Here is a 23,469-nt window from a genome sequence, read left to right as displayed (position 1 = left end):
CGAGAGGGAAGGAAGGAATGGGTGAAGGACACTACTTCTTTCCTCTTCCCTCTATTGTCGCTTACGCCAGGCCGCGTTCCTCATCAGCTGCTCCGACAGTTATGCAGCCGGCATTTTGGGCCAGCTGTCTCTCTCTCATGCCCAACAGTGTTAAGGAAGGGAGGGGTGCTCCTGGGGTTGGTGGGGATAATACAGTAGATATAGTAGTGGTGAGGACATTGATGATGATGATGATGATGATGATGATTCATTATTTAGACCCTGTCCATCTGGCTGGGTTTCCCTAGCCACTCTGGGTGGCTCCCAAGAGAATATTAAAAACATGATGAAACATCGAACATTAAAAACTTCCCTAAACAGGGTTGCCTTCAGATGTCTTTTAAAAGTCAGATAGTTGTTTATTTCCTTGACATCTGATGGGAAGGCGTTCCACAGGGCAGGCACCACTACTGAGGAGGCCCTCTTCCTGGTTCCCTGTAACCTCACTTCCCACAGTGACAGAACCGCCAGAAGTCCCTTGAAGCTGGACCTCAGTGTCCGGGTTGAATGATGGGATGGAGATGCTCCTTCAGGTATACTGACAGGGGGCGAGGAGAAGGGAGATGGGTAGGTGACGCAAACCAATGAATGGGATCTACCCTCTTCCCTGTCTTCCTAAACCCTCTCTCTCACTCTCCACCGGACCCACCCTCTCCCTGAATATTCTGAGGAGGATGAACTCAAATATTGGGGGGAAAATGTCCTGTTTGAAGTCCACACAGGGCAGGGGACACTTTTGTCCAAAACAGGGACGGTCACATTTTCTAAGGACAGGTGGCAACCCTACCTTATATTATAGTGATTAGAAGGTGCAACAAAGGCTTTATTTGCACATCAGTATGATGCACTGAAAATACAGTGGTACCTTGGTTTTCAGACATCTCGGAAGTCAAACGTTTTGGCTTTTGAACATTGAAAACCCAGAAGTAACTGCTTCGGTTTTTGAACGCTTTTCGGAAACCAAATGTGCCACATGGCTTCCATATTGAGTTTTCTGGTCAGAAATGCATGCTTCAGTTTTCGAACGTTTTGGAAGTCAAATGGTCTTCTGGAATGGATTACATTTGAAAACCAAGGTACCACTATACTTGTGATATGTTCACAACTCCTACTTGCATGTTTATTGGTTAAATGTAATACATTTAAGGAAGCCAGCTAATACAGCATGAGATTACTCTTATCAGCTCTGATCCACACATAGAGCATATTTGTGTGCAACAACAACACCATTCACTGCTGTGAATCTGGGAATGCTCTCCCCAACCTCTCACACACCTTATAGAAGTGACTGAAGATGCCTTGACACATTTACCACTCTGTATTTACACTGGAGCCCAATTTATTTGAAATGCATACCCAATTTTACCTAGTGCATCAGATACTATATATACTTTAACACAAGTCTTTATAGAGACATTTGAGTGTGTGTGTGTGTGTGTGTGTATGTATGTGTATATATATATGCACACACAAATAAAACTAGTTTTTATGGCAATAAATTAGTTGCACAAACTAGTTTCCTGCTGCAAAAAAAGAAACTTCCACCCTCACCCACCCAAAATGCTCAGCTCAGGAAAGATTTTCTATTGATGGATGAAACAGACTTAAAGCAAGGAAGTGATTAAGAGTATTCCCGAGAAGAAAATGTTGCCTGCAGAAATTAGATATTTGAGCCAAAGGAAGGAATAAAGATTCTAAACTAGGGGGAAATGTCTCATAATCTTTTACAGGGGAGACACGTCCTGAGGGAAGAAGGAAGGGACAAAAAAACCCCCAATCTCTGTTAAATCAATCACATATGCAGAGCTAGAGGTACGTAGCAAGTGAAACTGGTTGCAATCCCATATCTTTATTTCACTCTCAAGACCACATCATCAAATTGTTGAGGGCAGTAATTAATATGCACATAATGGCAACTTTCAGCATCAAGAAAAGTCTATGGTGCTTCGTCTTAGTCCAGGAGTTATAGTGGTTACATAAATGTGCAATATAGTTTAGTATACCTTTGCAATAAATAATTTAGTACTGATGTAAACTTAGGTTCAAAACCACTGCTTCATCCCTTGTTCTTCTTTATTTTGCATCAAATAGCAACGAACTTGTGATAACACTTTGCAATTGTGTGCTCCACAGCACAAAAGTAGATTCACCTGGATAAAGCCAATGGGGAAAAAATTTGCACAACGCAAGCAAATTATACTCAGACTAAATCCAGAAGCGGTGAACCAGTGTTTGGAGAATAAGGCTCAAAGTGATAGAGAAACAGCATACACAAGAGATGGGCAAACTCTAACAAGAAAATCCCATTCTGGATTGATTTGGAAATGACACTATATTATTGTAATCTGCAGCAAATAGCAGCTCTGGGTGGCAAATTTTCAGTGAGTGAATGACATGGGGAGAAATGTATATTTACACTTCCCCTGTTCCACCATCTTGACCTATGAGTCTGAAGAAAGAAGATGGGATTCCCAATCACTGGATTCAAAGATTAATATGGAAACAATCTGAGAACAAGTAGAATATGAAAAAAAATCAGAAATCCAAAAGCATCTATTTATAGGTGTGCTGACATGGGGTTACAAAGCAGTGTAAATTCAGGTAGCGAGGCACCGCTCGAAAAAGTGAGGTACTCAAAAGATGGTCTGCAGATCAGGAAGATTATTTTATTAAAGAACAATAACATGCACAAGAAGCTACATACCATTTTCTTTGTGGACAAAGGCTCCCTGAGGTGATTCTGGGATACCTTTCCATATTGTGATTGGTTTGGGATAACCAGGATCCATAGTTCTCATATCTTCACTGTACCTCCAGTACCTAATAAACAAAGCTACAAGATTAGAATATGCATTTATGAATGCCTATTTTCAATGTCAGAGAAGAAACACTGAGTGAAATGATGAAATCAGGGCAACAACATCCTTCCTGCTTTAGGTACATTCCCAGGTAACAAAGGAGTTTTATCTGCTTGCTGATTGGACAGCTGTTTCTAGTAAGGGCACAGTAGATAAAAAGATTTGCCTAGTTTGAAAACCAAATCAACAAGCGCCTTCTGCATAATCAGAACAACTCTGATGCCTAGGGGTTCTACAAAGCCGCACAAGGAGGAACATTATATGCAAAGATCCATAATAATGTTTCAGTTGAAGTTTTAATCACACACAAGCCATTAAACTCTGAGTTAAGGTTCCCACAGCAATCTTAACTCTTCTCTTATGAATGCTTTACAGGAGTCTTTTGTTACCCAATCATGCAATATGCATTAAATAATTCAATATGCTGAATTCTGTACATGCTAAATCTGGGTACAGAGAAATATTTGCAGTAAAACAAAACAACAACAGCAGCAGCAGCAGTGCACAAATTCAGAATCACTAAGGCTGTAATCCTATGCATATTTACACAGGAGTAAGCCCCACATAACACAGTGAACCTTACTTCTAGTAATGTGCACAAGATTACACTTCAATACTATTTTAAGGCAAGGTGTTGTCAATATGCTTAAGATGTGAAGTTTTACATTTGAATCAGAAAAAGCTGTGAAAGACCCAGAGGGGTATCTGAGTGCAATGTTAGACTGCACAAGGGGCAATAAAGTGAGTCTGAATCCTGAGAAGATGGAGTCTTGTTGGTTGGGTGGGTACCAGATTTTGCTTATTCTGTGGGCTGCTTGTGATTGCCTAACCATGTTCTTGCAATGTGCTGTGAGCAGTGCTCAGCACCAAAAGGCAGAGGCAGCCCCAGTGTTGTCCCAGCCAAAGCAAAGTGGGTTAATAATAATAATAATAATAATAATAATAATTTATTATTTATACCCCGCCCATCTGGCTGAGTTTCCCCAGCCACTCTGGGCGGCTCCCAATCAGTGTTAAAAACAGCACAGCATTACATATTAAAAACTTCCCTGGACAGGGCTGCCTTAAGATGTCTTCTGAATGTCAGGTAATTATTTATCTCTTTGACACCTGTTGGGAGGGCGTTCCACAGGGTGGGCGCCACTACCGAGAAGGCCCTCTGTCTGGTTCCCTGTAGCCTCACTTCTCGCAATGAGGGAACCGCCAGAAGGCCCTCGGCGCTGGATCTCAGTGTCCGGGCTGAACGATGGGGGTGGAGACGCTCCTTCAGGTATACAACTTTGTAGGCCACACAAAGGGCTGGTCATGAAGGAAGGGCTAAGCCAAAACTTCTGCCGTATCAGTTCAGGGTTCTTTCAATCCTGCTTATCATGCTTTTTAAAAAATCTGGCTTTAAACATGCAGCTGCACTTCCACCTCCACCTGCATGACAGTCAGCCTTTCAGAAAACAATTGGGTGCTCTTCCATGTGCATTGAATTGAGCAGCGTATCTTATAGAAATTGCTGGGTTTTCCCCATAATATTTCTAAAAAATAAATCTTTATTCTAGAGGCTTCCTCCCAGCAGAAGTTCACTGTGCATGCCAAATATATTTTGTTGCTGATCTGCCAAAGGCTTTTTGTTTTCAAGATTAAGCTTAAAATCATGTGCGATGTTTTGAGACGAAGTCATTTTAGTTATTAGAAAAAAGGCTTCTATCCATTCCCTAAAGCATGAATAAAACTCTTTTTTCTTCATGTTTTATGATAGGTGAGAAAAGAGATGAGTGGTCTTTCTGCAGTATTTTCACAGTCAATAAAAATTCACTTTCGGTCACAACTATGTGTCAGAAATTACATATGAATGAAGAGAGACACACACCGGAGGGGGGAGTGTTTCAAAATAAGAAAGCAGTTTGTATAATTTTCATTGAAAATGTCCATTTGATCCTACATTCATTAGTCTTCCTCAGGTATCAATCACATCATAACATTACTGGGGAATGTTTGCCACATCGCTCGACCCTAGACCCCTAGATCTCTGTTCTAAAGAAGCCTGTAAGTGAGCTCATCCATAGATTTCTTCACAGCAGATGTCCTAGCAGGAGCAGGAGCATCTCTGATGCTGGGGAACTGGTCAGCAGTGTGGACCCACCCCCCTGGTAACTATAGACTATATTCTTCACATGATTCAGACATGGAGGCTATCTTAAGTTCTCAGTTCATCAGAGGTTTAACAAAACAGTCTGAGACATGCTAATTCAGAAGTAAATTTGATTTACTTAATGGCAATCTGACCAATAACTGAGATCTTTGGGGGAGTGACTGTTAGTGGTCAGATGCACGGCTCATTTTCTCCAGGAGCTGTGTGCTCCATACTGTGAGCCCAATTTTATGGAACTCCTTTCCAGTTGAGGTCAGCCAAGCCCCCTCCCATTCAAACTTCTAGTCCCTGCTGAAGACTTTATTCCAGTAAGTATTTCAAACACCAGGACTGGTGATATGAGAATGATAGTGAGATTGAACACATTATTGAGAAGAAAATGAAGGCATTTCAGATCTGGCAAAGAGATAGAAACTGTGCCACTAAGAAAAAAAACCTATGCCAATGCTAAGGTTCAAAGAAGATCTAGAGAACTAAAGAACACCTGGTGGATTAAAAAAAGCTCAAGAGATTCAGCACTTAGCCGACACTCATGATGCACAGAGTTTCTTTAAAGTCACAATGATCACCTATGGACCAATAAATAATGGCATATGCCCCCTACACTCAACAGACGGTACCACACTTTAAAAAAAAAAGAAACTATTGCATTGCACTGGAAAGAACATTACCAGCATCTCCATAGCCACAGCTGCTGAGGTCCTCTCAAAAATTCCACAAAAACAAATTAGAGATGAGCTTTCAGTATCTCCAAATCTGGGAGAGTTGTGTACAGCTATTAACCAAATGAAAAACAACAAAGCCAGCAGACCTGATGGGATGCCTTCCGATGTCTTCAAAGTGGGCGGAATTGAACTTACACAACAACTTCACAAGCTCATTGAAAAAAATCTGGGAGAGAAAACAGATCCCAGCAGATTTTACGGATGCCAAAATTATCAACCTTTTTTTAAAAAAGGTGATAGAATGGACTGTGGAAACTACTGAGGCATCTCTTTATTAGCGGAGGCCAGCAAAATTCTTGCAAGGATCTTAGCAAACTGTCTTCTAACTATATCTGAGGCTACACTTCCTGAATCCCAAAATGGTTTTCGACCTTCTAGGGGGACAGTGGACATGATTTTCACCACTCAACAGCTTCAAGAAAAATGCAGAGAGCAAAACCAACCCCTGTATATGGTGTTTATTGACCTAAGGCCTTCAACACTGTAAATAGTAATGCCCTGTGGACTGTCCTTCTGAAATTGGGTGCCCAGATAAATTTGTGAACATCCTCCGGCTCCTCCACGATAATATGACGGCAACAATTGCAGATAACAATGGCTCTCAAAGTGAACCATTCACAGTGGGATCAGATGTTAAACGGGGTTGTGTTATCTCCCCAACTCAATTTATTATTTTCATTGTCATGTTCCTACACACTGTTGAAGGAAAACTCCCCACCAGGGTAGAAATCATATATCAACCCGATGTGAAAGTTCTTTAACTTGAGTAGGTTGAAAGCAAAGAGTAAGGTTATTATAACTTCCATCATCGAGCTTCAATATGCTGATGACAACATAGTGTGTACATACTCAGAGGATGACCTCCAGACCATCCTAAATATCTTCACAGAAGCTTACGAAAAGCTTGGCCTATCACTCAACATCCAAAAAAAACAAAGTGCTGCACCAACAAGCACAAAACAACCCCTCTGCAGCGCCACAAATCCAACTTAACATTGTAACATTGGAAAATGTTGTTCACTTCTACCTGGGTAGCTATCTTTCCACAAGGGCTGACATTGATGCTGAAATCCAGCATTGCCTGAGCTCTGCGAGTGCAGCTTTCTCCTGATTGAAGTGAAGAGTGTTTGAGGACTGGGACATTCGCAGGGAAACAAAAATGCTTGTTTACACTTGTGAAACATGGACCACTTATAAATGTCATCTAACTCCTCGAAAGATTCCACCAAGGTGTCTCTGAAAAAAATTGCATATCACTTGGGAAGACAGGCGAACTAATGCCAGTTTACTGGAAAAAGCAAAGATCACCAGTGTTGAAGCAATGATTCTTCAACATCAACTTCGTTGGACTGGTCATGTTGTACGGATGCCTGATTATCATCCTCCGAAACAGCTACTCTATTCTGAACTTAAAAAATGGAAAGCATAATGCTGGTGGTCAACAAAAGGGGTTTAAATACTCTCCCAAGGCAAATCTAAAAAAAAGTAGTATAAACACTGACAACTGGGAAATACTGGTCTGTGAGCGGTCCAGTTGGAAAATAGCCTTTACCAAAGGCGTCATGGGCTTTGAAGATGCTCGAACTCAGGACGAAAGGGAGAAACATGCTAAGAGGAAGGCACGTTTGGCAAACCCTCACCTTGATCTACTCCCACCCAGAAACCTATGTCCTCACTGTGGAACAACATGGGGATCCAGAACTGGCCTCCACAGTCACTTACGGACTCACTGTTAAAACAGTGTTTATGGAAGACAATCTTACTCAGCTACGGCTGATTGCCAAAGAATAAAGAAGAGTCCAGTAGGTATTTTAACTGAATTCTGTTTTTATAGCTTTAATCTTGATTGTGTACTATTCGATTTAAGCACTATATAAATGCCCCAAAATTATATTATATGGGGGAGGGTATTTATTGTTTTTGTTTTGCTCTTGCTTTTATTATATAATTTCTGTTTTTATCTTGTATGTTTACATTGTCAGCCATCCTGAGATGTACCGATGGAGGGTAGTATACAAACTGAATAAATAATAATAATAATAATAATAATAATAATAATAATAATAAAATAAATAAATGTATAAACCAAATCAACACAGAGCTTAATTCTCAGGTTTTTATTTTTTTTTAGAGGAAGGGTGCACAGAATCTGCCTGCACATAGATTAAAATCACTGAACAAATGAAGTCCATCTTTCCATGGACAGAAAAAGAGGTTCACTAGTGGCAAAATTCAAAGATAAAATGGGTTTGATCACCATGGCCTCCAATTACAAAGCTGCAAGTGAGTTCAGAAACAGGGTAATAAGGGGAAGAGAGCCAACTGTTTTTTTTAAAACAAAAACAAAAACAAAGCCAACAGGCATTCAAGCAAAGTATAGATAAAGTCCTCTGGCACTGTCTCTTGCACAGCTATAGCAAATTTAACTGAGATCTGCTGGACAAACCCTACTTCATGGGATTAATTCAAGATTGTACTCAGTAGAAAAATCAGTATAGATTTATCCAGCATGGTTGTGTACTTTTCTATTTATATCACTTCCTTGGGACTTCCTCATTCATGTGTACATTCTCCTTGTGGTTTTCCAGGCACATTTTTCTCCTAAGAGGACTACAGCATATTTTCACGGTCTTAGCAGGGAGGCCATTTTGCTTCTTTGACTTTGGCATCACCTCTTGCCTGTCTCTTTCATGCCTGACAACCTCATTGCTACTAAAGAAGCAACAGTGGGTTGTCCTAATTCAGAAAGAAAACCGTAATAGGCTTATTCATGCAATTAAAACCAGCAGGAGGATTCAACTCTAACATTACATTAAGAAGGGGAGGGGAGGGAAGAAGGTGATATAAACAATATGTACTGTGAAGCTTAGTGGGATATGGGCTTATTCCCACTGGTGGTCAATATCCTGTAATAGCTCAATTATCTTGGCATGGCTCATGTTCTTCGATCTTCTTCTTACATACAGTATTGCATTTATGTCCTGCTGAGGTTCATTATGCTTGTTACAGTTCTAAGTAGCAGCCTCTCCATCAGCAGAAGTTTCCTTTGATAGTTCCCTCTAGGTTGCTTTTTTTAAAAGTATATTGCTCAAGCTAATAGTATTTTAGGAAGACCTTGACTTAGCATAGCTGCCTTTGGAAATAAACCTACTATACAAAACCTCAATCGAATAAAACTTACAGAAAGTGTAAGTCACAAATGCAGAAATAGGATGCCAACCATTGTCTTGGTCCCAAGAACCTGCAGGTTGAAAACTGTTGCCCTGGAATAAACTTTAAAAAATAACAAATCTCCCTATCTGCAGGAGACAAACTATAGGACAGGTTTTGTTCACAGTAGATGCTGATTGCAATATGCTTGAAATTAAACATACTTTTCAGGCATCAAGATGTTGCCTACTTCTTCTCCCAAGGCTGGTACACAGAAAAGAAGGCTCCATTTATAAAAATGATTGTGGCAGTCTTCATAATATAGACTTATATAGCTCAGAAAGGCAAACAAAATTAGCAGCACAGTTGGGGGAAAGATTTAAACAGCATGCATGCTTGCAGGGATGCAACTGAGAGTCTCTCACACTCTATGGCTCCTACTACCTATGGTGCCCAGTAAAATTTTTGGTGCTATATTCTTCTCTGTCTCTCTTTCTTTTTATTTTTTTTAATCTTTATTTCTTATTTCTTTATTTCTTGTGTTTTCTCTTTCACATTTTCCTTCTATCCACTCTACTTTTGCCTGCGTTTTATCTTTTGAGAAATGCACAGGAAGATGATTGATGGAAGGCAAAAGATCCTGTATGAGAGACAGGGAAGGGGAGATCTCCCAAGGTGGGAGGCTGGGAGAAGGAAGGGAAGCTACAGGTGACTGCTGGGAAGGTCCATACCCTTTTGTGTGAAACAAGCGTCAAGTTCTACCTCTGCTAGACCGCTTTGTATTTTTTCTTTCTTCTCCTCTTTCTCTTTTTTCCCTTTTATGTTATTTTCTTTTTTCATTTTCATTTAGATTAATCTGTTTTTATTGTATTTTATGCTGAAAATATATATATGAAAAAACACCAGGAAATCTAGTTACACACACAGGGTTCATTCCCTGAATTGCATATATACACAATGTTATTCAATATACTGAGAGCTTCTATACATTCAAGTGTTTCCAAGTGGATTTGAATATCAGAGGAAGGCCCATAACTATTTACAGCTGCACAGCTGTGACCTGACCATGAAGGAAATGAGGAAAAGTCCTTTCTCCTGTGGTTTCTATAAGCATCTAGGCAACAGGAGTTGCACTTTGGTCAGTGCTACACATTCAGGAGCTCCAAATCTCACACAGAGCTTCCAAATAAGCAAGGACACCTCAGTGTTAAGGTAGCTCCATACATATCTCCCTTGCAAAAGGTTGAAATCATTGAGATACTATCAAAGTAGAAAACATGAGCTAGGCAGAAAAATATTTTGGTGGTGCCAAGGTCCCCTTAAGACAGACAGAAGTCACAGCATGACTTCCCATCGCCTTTAGGGTCCAAGGGGGAATTGATTCATGCCTCTGTACTAGACGTTCTGCTCTCTGCTAATCTTTCTGCAGAAGGACAAAACACTAGGACCAATCTTTGCCACAGCTTCATCTTGATCCAAAATAAGGCAGCAGGAAGTTGGGGAGACAGAGCAGCACGGAACTGGAGCAAGGTAGAGCTAAATCTCCTTCCTCTATCAGTGCTTGTTTGCCATGTTGAGATAAACCCTGCTTAACTACCAAGAGCACTGAGGATTAAAACAATGCATTAACAAAAGTCACAGTTCATTTTAGAAGCAGTCCATGCACAACACTTGCTTCACACAATAACATAATGCATAAAGCTAAACTGCTCTGAGAGTACGAAGCAGATTGTAGGTCTTCCTTCATCCTCCATTTCTGTCGCCAAACTCATACTGAAATTGTAACACTTTGTTTTCAGTGTTGTGACCCTAAATTCTTTTGTGCTAGGATTTCAAAAGTACGAGCACAGAAGTGAAGGGAGATAGAAAAATATGCAAATTCATTGAAAACTTTCAGTACCTAGGTCTCTGAAGTTATTTGACATCACCTGTAAGATGTATATAAAACAATTAATTGCAGGCTAAATGAAAACAAATGACAAGTGAACGTGCACAGTAGAACCTGAAACCTCAGAGACCCCTTGACAGAGAAGATTTATAATAGTTGGGCAAACACAAAAGATACGGGTCTTAACCTGTGTGGAAGTGTACATATAAAGCCTTGAAATAGTAAACAGTCAACCCAACACTAAAAATTCCATGTGTGTAATATTTTTCACAAGGCCATTGGAAAACAAAGGAACACAACCAGTCATACACAAATGCTATGAAAATAACAGGTTGATTATTCCCTTCCAGGATGAATATACCAACCTATCTCCTTTGAAGAAGTAGGTTTTCCCAACGTCTTCCCACCAAATTGCTGAATCAATACCATGGGGTGGAATCCCACTGCCCAATGTTATCAAATCGTGAGGATATCCTGGCTGGAGAGTAGTGTCCTTGAAGACCCAGAACTTGTTACCTGAGAGCAGAGGGAAGGGAGAAAGATCCACATTAGCTTCTCGTACTATCATTTGTTGATAAATGCATCCAACAGGCTCTTTCCCCCTCTTTCCCCAAGAAATATGTAAGACATTAATTAGAAAAAAGAACACAACAGAAAACAATGGAGGTATCAACATATGAACCAATATCCAAACATTGGCTGTCATTCCTCAGAATTCCAAATATGCTGCAGAATCAAAAATTCCAAATGGAGCAAGCTGCCACAATTTGTGCTGTGGCTCACCAAGCTGAATGCAGCTCATCAACCATGAATGGTGGCCCACCAAGAGACCTAATATGCTGTAGGGCTGTAAAAATGGGTTGTGGTGAGCTGATGATTCATGGCTACTGGGCTGCTTTTGGTAGGTCATGAGAGGTGGAGGCCAGCTGTATTTGAATTCTGCAGCATGTTATGAGCTGCCATGGAGTGAAAGGCTTTGTCTGTGGTAAGATCAAGAAATGCCCAGGTTTAGCAAGCTGCTTGGGATACAGAAATGGAAAAACTTCAGCTGATGCTGTAGTTCCTTAGAAGCAGGCTGTCAATTTGTAGTGCAGACGTGCCGCAAGACACCCTTAGGCACAGAAGCTAATGGGAAAGTGGATACATTTCTCAACACCAATCATTTTAGAAAATGACATGTACAAAAATGGGAACCCATATCCTTTCTTGTGCTTAACAAAGTATCCAGGCAGACTTGCCTCATGTACACATATCGGCCCTTAGGCACTGTTTTTGTTACAAACATTGTTAAAGGAAACTTTAGTTCACCCCAAAGATTGAGGATCAGGTCTGCGCTAGAGTCACTGTGATGGAAAAAACAGAGAGTTGTTTCGCGGTTCGTTTTATAGTTATCCCTCAGCGGCATTAAATAAGGGAAGTCTTAAAGAGTAATAAGAGGATGCAGGGGGGAAATCAGGAAATAGTTTGGTTTCTTCAGCCAGTATCTTTGAGATTTACAGCGTCTCCTTTTGTCACATTTTTAATTAGGAAATGGGATACGGTTTCAATCCTTCCCATGCTCAACTTGCGAACTAAATCTTTCATCAGCTCCTTTGCAACTGCTTAACAATCCGCTTTCAAGCATGAGATTGCTCCTACACCTACATTTCAGATACATTCTTCTTATTCAAGAAAAGATCCACATCATTCTATTGCCTCCTCAATATGCATCACTAGCAGTTGGGGTCACTGCAACTTACCTGGATGGAAGTTGGGTGGGGCAGAGTGATGGTGAGGTCGGGACTATGAAGACACACCAGTGGGAAGGCAAGAGAGGTTCTGCCGGTGTGTCTTGGTAGCCCCAACCTCACTGCCCCACCCGGTGCCATCCAGATAAGCTACAGAGAGCAGCACTGTGGCTCTGATCTACCACACGAATGTGGCATACTGATATGCACCATTGTTTTGATGCTCTCCTCCCCAATGGAACACATCCAAGATATTCAGGATCCATTCAGGTGTTTTTAAACTGCCATTCATAGTGAAGGGATGATGATGCACGTGCTGCTTCTATCTCAAACCATGTCACAATGAGTGGAGAGAACTGAAGGGGGATTGTGAGTGTGTTTGTCTGAATGTAAATACGATCCCTGTGATCAGGAACACTGTGTGAACAGGATGAATCCAGCCCAGAGACCAGTGCCTCCTCAATAAGTGCCACTGCCCTCTCTCCCTTTGTGTCCATCTGTGGGCCACTGTTGGCTTTCAGGTTCACGGCACCAGACTATTGCTTCATGGAATACAAGTTGCACAGACCTGTCTCACACTGTGTGACCATTTATTTAAGCAAGGCATGGTTTCCTGAACAATAACTACAAAAGAACCTAACATTGCATAGGCAAATGGAACTACGAGTTATATTTGCCTATCAGATCCTACCCAGCTGATACCTTTTCCTCTGATATTTAGAACTAAACAAATTTAAACTCTAGAAGCTATCTGGATATATGTTATTTGAGTCTCTTGGGCAATGGCAACAGTAATTATTTATATGCAAGATTTCTATTGGTTTCAGACTGATGGAGATGTATTATGCATGCAGAAGATGACGGGCTTATACTGCCACAGCTGTCATCATTATTTGTAGCATGCGCCGTATATAACAAACTCAAGATTTACATGACTGCAGGTTTTCTTTGAGAGAGAAAGTTTATTTTCTGATTCTTCAGCTCAAGGAGTTATATGAGAAAGCATCTGGATTTCAGTAGGAGAAGGAGGTCAGAGAGCTGCACATTTCAGGAGTTTCAGCAAAGAAACAGAACGAGAGCCTTCAATCTGAGAAGTGCATACTGAAAAGGAATTTAAGATAAGGAGCGGGCAAATTTTTTTTTGAAAAAATTATCAAGTTGAAAAATTTACCTGTGGGGATCAGTTCCAACGTTATCTATCACCCTTTGTGGTGAGCACAGTTTAGTTTAATTAGGTGGGTGCTGAACAAGACAGGCCATAATATTTGTATTGTCTCTACCATGCATTTCAGCCCAAATGTGTGTACTGTCTCTCCCCCGCTCCCTACAGCCCTTATGTTGGAGGGGTAATATTTGATAAGTCCTCTAATGAACTCTCCAAACAGCATTGGATGAGTCACTATCACACCCTCTGTTTGGAATTTGTACAATGGGAATATCAATGCCCTTTATCTCAGGGCTTTAGAAAGGTTAAGTATGAGAGATTCTAAAGTGTTCCATCTGTATGTTAAAAGTGCTATAAAATTAACATTGACATTTATATTTACCTCATGTAGCAAAGAGATTAAAAGTGTTAGCAGGGTACTGGAAAGTTGCTTATTTCAAATCTCAGAGCAGTCAGGAATCATTAGGCAAGTTACTATCTCTGAGCCAAAGCAAATACTTCTCTAAATTTATTATTATTATTATTTGTTTTTATTACCCACCCTTCAAGAAGGTCCCAAGTTGGGTTACAGCATATAGAAACACAATGCAATTAAAACAATAAAAAACTAACCCAACCCATAACCCCCCCAAACAATAATTCAATACGACACATTACAAGGAGGGTACCATAGCCAAATCATTCAATTTTCAAAGAAAAGACAAATAAATCTGCTCTCTCAGAACCATTGAGCCTGGTTCCAAAAAGTCACAAGGAGCATTGAAAATATGTTGAAAGAATTAAAAGACCTACTACGTGTCTTCTTTGAATAAACAGTCTTGCTAATTGATCCATCCATGTGATTTCAAGGGCCTTCAAGAGCTGCTTGGCAGGGGGTTGGACTCGATGGCCCTTGTGGTCTATTCCAACTCTATGATTCTATGATTCTATTCTACTCCTTTGTAGCAGACGCAGATGCTAATCTTTCGGTTAAACTCTTTTACAGTGTTGCAAATATTGCATAACAATGCATGCGGGCAACATGGGTTTTTTTTCTTTCTGGCCAGCCTTCCTATTAAGCTGTTCTATGGCACAGAGAGAACAGGTGAGAAGCTGGGCTGCAATTGTCTGTTGCTGTTTTGCATTTATCTACAAGACTTCACTTGATCCTCAAGCTCATCCTATCTGTATCACATATCCATTTTGCTTTCAGCAGGCCTTTTCCTTACACTTGCTTCACTTAAATAAAATAAAATCCCTGAATTTCTATGCAGGCAGTGTTACTTGCTTCTTACCCATATCCTGCCAGTAAATTTTAGCTTTCAAAATGAAGCTGTCAAATAGTGGGATGAGTGGTGTTGAAAGTTATGGCAGCACCAGTGTGAATTTTACAACAACTTTGCTACTGCTGCATTTGGGCTTGGCACAAGTTTTAGCGCTGCCTATGCCTTTGACAGTTAGCTTTTAGCACTGCTTAAATTTCTTGTCACACTAGGAAGAATTTCACAATCTGCATCCCTGCCAGTTAAAAAATATTTGCAGACATATCTGGCATTTCCTCATTACCTATCCTACAGGAAAACCACCATGGAATGCTATGAAAGAATATTGCTATATTTTAATTAGGTGTTCGTGCTATATTACCAAACAGCAAAGTTTCTGTACATTCTGAGCCGTTATGCAGAAGATTAAGTACATATCTAAGCACTAAATAGATAAATAAAGATGGGTTTTATGCTATTCGTTTCATTTTTTCACTCAACTATCAACTTAAAATGATATTTTACACTTCCATTTGGAATAGTAAAATGCTATTTTCAATCGATATTTGAATGGCCATACAGCACTTTAATGAAATCCAGCCAAGATTTCATAGAAGGAAGATACATTTCAAAATAGATATATTTTGAATATACCAACTGTACTAAAGAGATAGGGTTTCCTTCTGGCCTCACCTGCGACTGCTGTGTGGCCTTCTGAAAGCTGACCCATGTTTGAGGGGGTCTGAGGCCATGCAATGTCACCGCACCATGCATGCATGATGTCAGCACACCCCACAGCATGCTCACAGTGTGTGTGCATGCCCCACGGCATGCTGACGTCACTCATACACACCACGGGGAGGGGGGAGCTGACATGTCATGCAGATGTCCCATGGAGTGCATGTGCAAAGCTTTGGAGGAGCCTTGACTCCCTACCCCCCTATTTGGCACCGGTGCCAGCTAGCCTGTCCCAACTCACCCTTCTTCTACGCATTCAATGTATGTGGCTATACAGTCTTAACAGGGGTCTTCAGGCAGATTTTATCATTATACAACTCTAATCACTGATGTGTGAATTAAAAACAACAACAAATCTCAGTTGTCAGATGAATTTTAATTCATTGACCTTCCTCTGTAAAATAGTACATTATTAGGAGTATAGATGAAATGAATCCCACTTGAGCCAATTATCCTTTTTTTTCTTTTTTCTTTTGGTACACAGGGCAAGAAAAGAATAAAAGTGCTAGAATGTCTAAGATTTCCCATTCACTGTATTATGAAACAATATTTGAACCATATATTTTAAAAGCTTCATGTTCTTGAGAAATTTCTGAAACTGATTTTAAAAAAATAAATAGGGGTCAGCTGAGAAAAGCCAGAAACATTGACTCTGCCCATTGGCTCTCTCCCACACAGGCAAGGCATAGCCTTTTGAAGATCCTCTCCTTCAGCCTCAATGGTGAAAGAGGCTTGGCAAAGCTCTCCCCTTTGGCATGGCATTACAAGAGTTTAAATGGCCCTTTGGCCAGGTCTTGGCTTAAGAGAAAACGACTTAGGATTCCATAGGCCTAATTTGAGCAACAAATTCCAAAAGGGAAATGTAGAATCCAAATGAAATTAAAATAACTAAATATAAGTCACATGCAATCACAGACTGAACAGACAGCAAGGCTGTGACAGGGTGAAGACAGACAGACTTTCTGTGTGTGGTAGAATTGGTTTCGACACTGACCTGAGCAAGTGGTGCTCAACCAGAAGGATAAAAAGCGACCCAGGAAAGACAAGGCACCATATTCCATGAAGAAAGCCAACCATGAGGATTTCACAGCCTATACTGGCCTCTTATTGAGCCTTCCCACAGAAATTAGTAGCTCCTCCCATCCCCATTGATAATCATTTATTTTGTTTGCATTGGCTTAAAGAGAGTCTAGTTGAAAGAACAGTGCCTCAGGATATGGACTTTGAGGCAGTAAATTATGGGAGGGAGAGCATTTAATGTTCCTATCACACATGTTCTTTTGTCATTTAAATTGGTCTCCTCAGATTCAGGTTAGGACAGATTCAGGTTGAAAAACAGACTCTCCTCTGTTGTGTCTCATTTTGCCCTGGGACCATATTGTCCCAAAGTTCTGGGAAGGGGGTCAGATGATGCTCCTTCCCTTTGAAGATTTTCCTAAATAGCCCCAAGTGCTGTGCTGCCACAGGCAGTCACCTATACTGTCTAGCATGCTGGATGTCTAGCATGGAAATGTGACCATGTGGTAGAATCATAGAATTGTAGAGTTGGAAGGAGCCACGAGGGTCATATAGTCCAACCCGCTGCAATGCAGCAATTTCCCCCCCAGTGTGGGGCTCGAACACACAAGCCTGAAATTAAGAGCCCGATGCTCTGCCAACTGAGCTATCCCAATGTTTAAGATTGGATTCATAAATTTGCCCCTGCAAGTCTGAATTTTCAGCAACAGTATTGCATTGCATGTTAGTCTGTGACGGAGAACTTACCACAGATATAGGACAGTGGGTTAGCTATATCAAATGAAAGAAGGGTGGTAGGAATGTAATGTATATCCACAAAAAACCAGCCGTGCCAATGGGAACTGACATTTCCTTCACTAAGTAATTTTTATAGGACCCATAATTTGTTATGTAAGGGACTTTCTTAAGAAAGAATGCGGACAAAATATGTTTGCCATATTATAATAAAGGCAGTTGTTTCAAAGTTGCTTAAGGGTTCAAAGTAAAACTAATCTTCTAGAGAAGGATTAGAGGACAACATGCTTTTGAGAGGTGTAAAATGATTAGATAAATCTAAAAGAAAAATGGTTCTGCAGACTCATCTTACTCTGAGATTTCATTACATGGTAATAAAACATGATTGAATTCTGTGGTTTGCATGCAGTAATATAAACATAACACATGGGGAGGAAAAGATTTGGGCCTTTTCAGAAGATTAAAAATGTTTTTGTCTGCCGTGTGTGTCTGCTGGCTCTTACAACAGATGCCAATAGTCCATATTACAAAAGCAGTGAACATGACAACAAATTGGCAGTGTTTACTTGGGAGTAAGCAACATATAGTTAAATGGTGATTACTCCCAAGAAAAGTGTGCATGGGACTGGTGACCAAGACTCATTATTTCTATTTCAGAGCATAGGAGAAAAATGGAGTTGGGCTACAGTAAATGGTTTTTCTTCATCAGGCCATCTATCAATCACTGTGAAAGAATATTCAAAGTCTGAGCTAATGGTCCTTAGCAAACAGGAAGAATGCAGCTTTCATCATACATATGAAGATACATTGAGTTGGTCAACTATGTTCTACTCAGAGTACTCACTGAAATTAATGTACCTAAGTCAGTCATCTTTATTCATTTCAATGAATTAATTAATTCCAAGTATGACTAACATGGGCTACAACCTAACTCACTTATGAACACTATTGGTGCACTTCCCTGTCCCCTAAAACACTGAAGTTTCAAGTATGAACACTAGAAACCAATTAGACAGAAATTCTCCACACACTCTTAACATCTAGAAAGTCAAGTGAAGACATCCTTGAAACATACTACATGAAAGCAGGAGCTGTCCTCTTCACATGCCTGAACCAGACCCAGCTTGGAATGGGGGTGGGTGGGAATGTCAGAAAACAATATAAAATCTATATATGCAGAATGCAAACTTACTAGTATTATAAATGCACTGAAATAAAAATGCATGTCTTTGTGTCTTTGTAAAATGATGCCAACAGTATGTCTGCTTAAAACTCCAAACTCACGATGCATTAACATTCTCTCTAGTGGTTTGACTTTTGCTGCTAGTGCTCACATTTCCTCTCTTTCTAGTGGTTTCACTTCCATTGCTTATGTTTACTAAACTGGTGTGTGAGTGGGAAGCCTGTGGTCTCATACTGGGCCACAACTCCCACCTTCCCTAATTACTGGTTATGCTGATTGAGGCTCATAGGAGTTGGAGTCCAGCAATATCTGAAGGGCCATAGTTTCCCCGCCCCTGATGCAACTAAGCAATGGATTACTATGTGCGTGAATGATGGCATTTATGAGAACAGTCAGCAGGGAATGGTGGTGGCCTCACAAGGCCTCGATCCTGGCCAATTGCTGGTTAACTCAATCACCTCTCAAAAGAGACAGCTATAGCTATACCTGGAAACCCATCATTTTGTATCCCACCCTCCAAACTTTGATTATTTTCTCCAAAGGAGCTGCTACGGTAAAAAAAAAAAAAAAAAAAAAAAAGGGAAGCAGAAAGAGAAGTTGACATGCCTAGCTGTGGCCACAACAGCAACAACTGCAACTTACCTCAGACAAAGGGGAAGACACTGAGGAAGCTATTGAGAGAAAGGGGAAAAGGAAAGCAGTTTCAGGGGAGAGCTATAAAGCGGTGACAGAGCAAGAAGTATTGGGGTCTAGAAAGAAACAACAGAGCTGGGAATGGGAGAAAGAATCAAAGAAAGAAAGCCACGGAGTTGGGGTGCAGGAGAAGATGTAAGTATGGTGGGGTGGGAACGGGGTGTTTCTGAATACCAGTCTCTGGGGAACACAAGTGGGAGAGTGCTACTGTGCTCATGTGCTGGTTATGGGCTACCATTATGTATCTGGCTGGCCACTGTGTGAACAGAATAGGCTCTGCAAGGCCTACATACACAGCATGCCCACAGCAGGTATGGTAAACTTAATGCACACAACAGAGCAGCCATTTTGAATTAAGATGGATGATACTATGCCATGTTTGTATCATGCTTGTGGTCTGATCCAGCAACCCTCTTCTTAACCTCTTTACTACAGGTTTTAAAGGTCCCTGATGGTGTTTCATCTACCCTCCTCACAAACCTTTTGAGCTACAATATTTTTCAATCCTTATTAACTACACAGTTAAATTTCAGCGTTTTCATCTGATTCCCTTATTGTTGTTAATGTAAAAAATGCTCATTTAACAAATCTCGCTTTATAAATAATCATATCCTACACGGATTTTCACTCCCAATGAGCAGGTTGCAATGATAAACTAGTATTTATTCAACATACAGTATAATTTTCACATTACACTCAAATTAGATGCATATTTAAGACCTTTAATTTTAAGGAACAGCTGACGCCTGGTGCAAAAAAGGGGGGAAACACACCGAAAAATGGGGAGGGGGCCACAGGCTGCTGAAAACCAGTTAATTCCACATGCCATATTTTCTGGGCTTTATGCAATTTTTAATTATGACTAATATTTGCATAAAAGCAGGAACTTTATTAATAATTCATTTCCCACCTGAACACTGTAATGTCACTGTATTGGGAGGAAATAAATTATAATATAACACAGGTGACATGATAAGCAAGATAAACAACTGATGCTTAAAATAAGTAACTCTGATTAGAAGGGGGGAAAGGAAAATTAGAGAGGAGAAGTGTATCTTTCTATAGTTCATGCTATTTAAAGCACAAAAATTGCACAACCGGCAGCACAGTCCCATGCATATTAATCCAGAATTGATTCCCGCTATGATCAGTGGAGCTTATTCACAAGTAAAGGTGCATAAGATTGCAGGCTGAAAACAGGGTACCATATTTTTTGCTCTATAGCACACACCAGACCACAAGACGCACCTAGTTTTTGGAGGAGGAAAACAAGAAAAAAAATATTCTGAATCTCAGAAGCCAGAACAGCAAGAGGGATCGCTACGCAGGGAAAGCAGCAATCCCTCTTGCTGTTCTGGCTTCTGGGATAGCTGTGCAGGCTGCATTCGCTCCATAAGACACACACACATTTCCGCTTACTTTATAGGAGGGAAAAAGTGAGTCTTATAGAGCAAAAAATACGGTAGCTTACACTGGTGGTAGGGGAGATACAATTTAGCTATGATAACTATAAAACAATGAACAGCAATGTAGGAAAATTCAAGTAGCACAAAGCCCATAAAAGAATAAAAAGTTTGGGAAAATAAAAAGATTTTTGCCAGAATGATAGCAAGTGGGTACCAAGCAAGATGCTCTGAGGAGAATGTTTTAAAATTGTAGTTTGACAACTAAGAAGACTCTCTCCATGGTAGCTCCCTGCCTTACCTGAGATATGGAAGGGGACACACATAGAAATCCCTCTACTGAATTTCTTAAGAGTATGGGAAGGTATGTATGGAGATAGGCAGTCCTTCAAGTGCCCTGTTTCTAAGGTGTGATGGTCAAAAACTGTTGCTTTGAATTGAGTCCAGAAGCAGACCAGGAGCTACAGATACAGCACAGACACAATAGGACCATAGTGATGGTCAGTAATCTGGCAGCCATATACTGAAGTAATTCTAGTTTCCAAACCTTTGAAGATACTCCCATTGTGTCAGAATTCTAGTCTAACCCGAAAGTTACTAGCGATATCACTCATAACTTCAGAAACCCTTTCTCCAAGTGGGATACCTTCCTGATAAGGTCCCAGATGAATACAGAGAAATCTGTGGGGAGATCTTGGCTATAGCTTCCCCAGTTGCAGTGGGCAGCATTTCGTAGGAAGACTCGGCTACTGTCTTAACTCTGATTTGAAGAGCACTTTATCTAGGAGTGTAAGCAAGTTATATTCCAAAAATTGCTTCTGTAGTTGGTCATCCTGATTTCCATGTAATAGCTCTCCAAATGCAACATGTTAGCAAGTTTCTTAAATGATTTTTTACTCGGCTCTTCATGTAATTTCACTTCTTACCTTTAAAGAAAACAAAATTCCCGTCACTGTTTTCATAAACTGCATCGATACTTGGTGGCAGCCCCCTCCAGAAGTAGGTAATCTGCATGGGGTATCCATCCATCACTCGGTTGTTTCTGACACGCCAAAACCACTGATCCTGGAAACAAACAAATGTACCTCTTATAACATTTGAAGGCACCACCGTTTCAAAGATACAGAATGTTACTTAGCCTTACCTGCGGACAACTATTTTTAAAATATATTTCTGTATTTCAGCATGTGTTTTAATCAGCACTGGCCTATTAAATGCAGTGGAGAACTCAGGGATGCACCGGTGCCCCAGTGGCAGCACCAGATTGGCTCTGCCACTGTGTCTGTACAGCCCAAACATTGCCTTGCCCACCACCCACATTTCAGTAAACAGCATTGCCACTGCTAAGAAGCTTTGACCTCTATATAAAGGTAAAGGGACCCCTGACCATTAGGTCCAGTCGTGGCCAACTCTGGGGTTGCGGCACTCATCTCGCTTTATTGGCCGAGGGAGCCAGCGTACAGCTTCCGGGTCGTGTGGCCAGCATGAATAAGCCACTTCTGGCGAACCAAAGTAGCACACGAAAACGCCGTTTACCTTCCCGCTGGAGCGGTACCTATTTATCTATTTGCACTTTGACGTGATTTCGAATTGCTAGGTGGGCAGGAGCTGGGGCCGAGCAACGGGAGCTCACCCCGTCGCGGGGATCCAAACTGCCGACCTTCTGATCGGCAAGTCCTAGGCTCTGTGATTTAACCCACAGTGCCACCCGCGTCCCAACCTTTATATAGACATGTCTATATTACATAGTGTCTAATCATGGCAATCCTAGGAATAAGCCATATGCCCCCCTTCATTTTTTAAAAAGGTGGATGGTACATCAAGACTGGCATCAGAAATACACTGTTTTCCATGCATACATTTTTGAACGGTATTTAAACAAAATGCCTCCGCTTAAGGCCCAAATTGAACCTACGGAAACAGACAACGCTAAATAAGGATAGTGAGCGAAAAAGATATGCTGGCTGAGAATTGTACTCCAAAACAATGGGAGGGCACCAGGTTGGTGAAGATTAGTCTGGGAGAAAGATGGTCTAAGAGAACACACTACAAGTTGCCACAATATATTAATATCCAATGAATGAATGGCCATTGTTGACCTGATGTTTTCATAAAACAACCCTCGTGCCAACTACAGTGTTAATGGGGAAGCTGCCATAGTGTCATCAGTTGTTTCCCTCTTTTTCTCTTTCTTCAAAGTTTTTGGGAAAACAATGTACACATGTGTACAGGTATTAGAGGTTACCGTGTGTACACACACACACACACACACACACACACACACACACACCTTGTCTTTTAGTATTGTTACTCTGTCTGACGTGAAAACAAAGAAGTCATCACTATCCTCAAGTGAAAGTCAAGTGGTTCTTCAGCATTTTTTCACTGCTTTTGAAAAACAGGTGTTTGTTAAATTGCGAAGCAGCATCAACACTAAAGCAGTTCATCTTTGTAAGTGAGAAAAGAAAAGAAAAAAAAAGAACACTATTTGGTTGGTTATCTTCCAGGATTTACAGTACTACGTTAAATGCAGCTATAATTATACAACTGGAAGACAATTTTCTTCTTCTACATGGCTGTTCTTTCCTTATTCTTTAATGGATTACTGCTATTTACCTAATGTATTTCTCCTTCCTAAATGACTTTAGCTCTTTTATTAGTGCTTTAATTTATACAAACAAAGGCAATCTTCCAGGCTCAAGTCTTCCTTGAGGCCAGCCAACTGCTCTGCTCCTTCATCCTAAACATATGGGTAAATTTCAGC

At 40.6% G+C, this 23,469-nt stretch overlaps 1 protein-coding gene across 3 annotated transcripts in view; it reads right to left on the bottom strand.

Annotated features, from left to right (window-relative positions):
* Positions 1 to 23,469, bottom strand: part of MMP16 (matrix metallopeptidase 16) — a 180,793-nt gene that overhangs the window by 17,697 nt on the left and 139,627 nt on the right. For all 3 annotated transcript variants that reach the window (XM_083517303.1, XM_083517304.1, XM_083517305.1), the window contains 3 exons: positions 21,632 to 21,770; positions 11,169 to 11,319; positions 2,744 to 2,859 (listed from right to left, as the gene is read on the bottom strand). In XM_083517303.1, coding sequence (XP_083373429.1) covers positions 2,744 to 2,859; positions 11,169 to 11,319; positions 21,632 to 21,770 — 406 coding nt within the window. The remainder of the gene's footprint in view (positions 1 to 2,743; positions 2,860 to 11,168; positions 11,320 to 21,631; positions 21,771 to 23,469) is intronic.

The sequence above is a fragment of the Podarcis liolepis genome (genome assembly GCF_965112155.1).
Source record: "Podarcis liolepis genome assembly, chromosome: 8".
Classification (NCBI taxonomy): Eukaryota; Metazoa; Chordata; class Lepidosauria; order Squamata; family Lacertidae; genus Podarcis; species Podarcis liolepis.
Note: the sequence above shows the minus strand (reverse complement) of the source record. Positions and strands in the feature narration are given on the sequence as shown.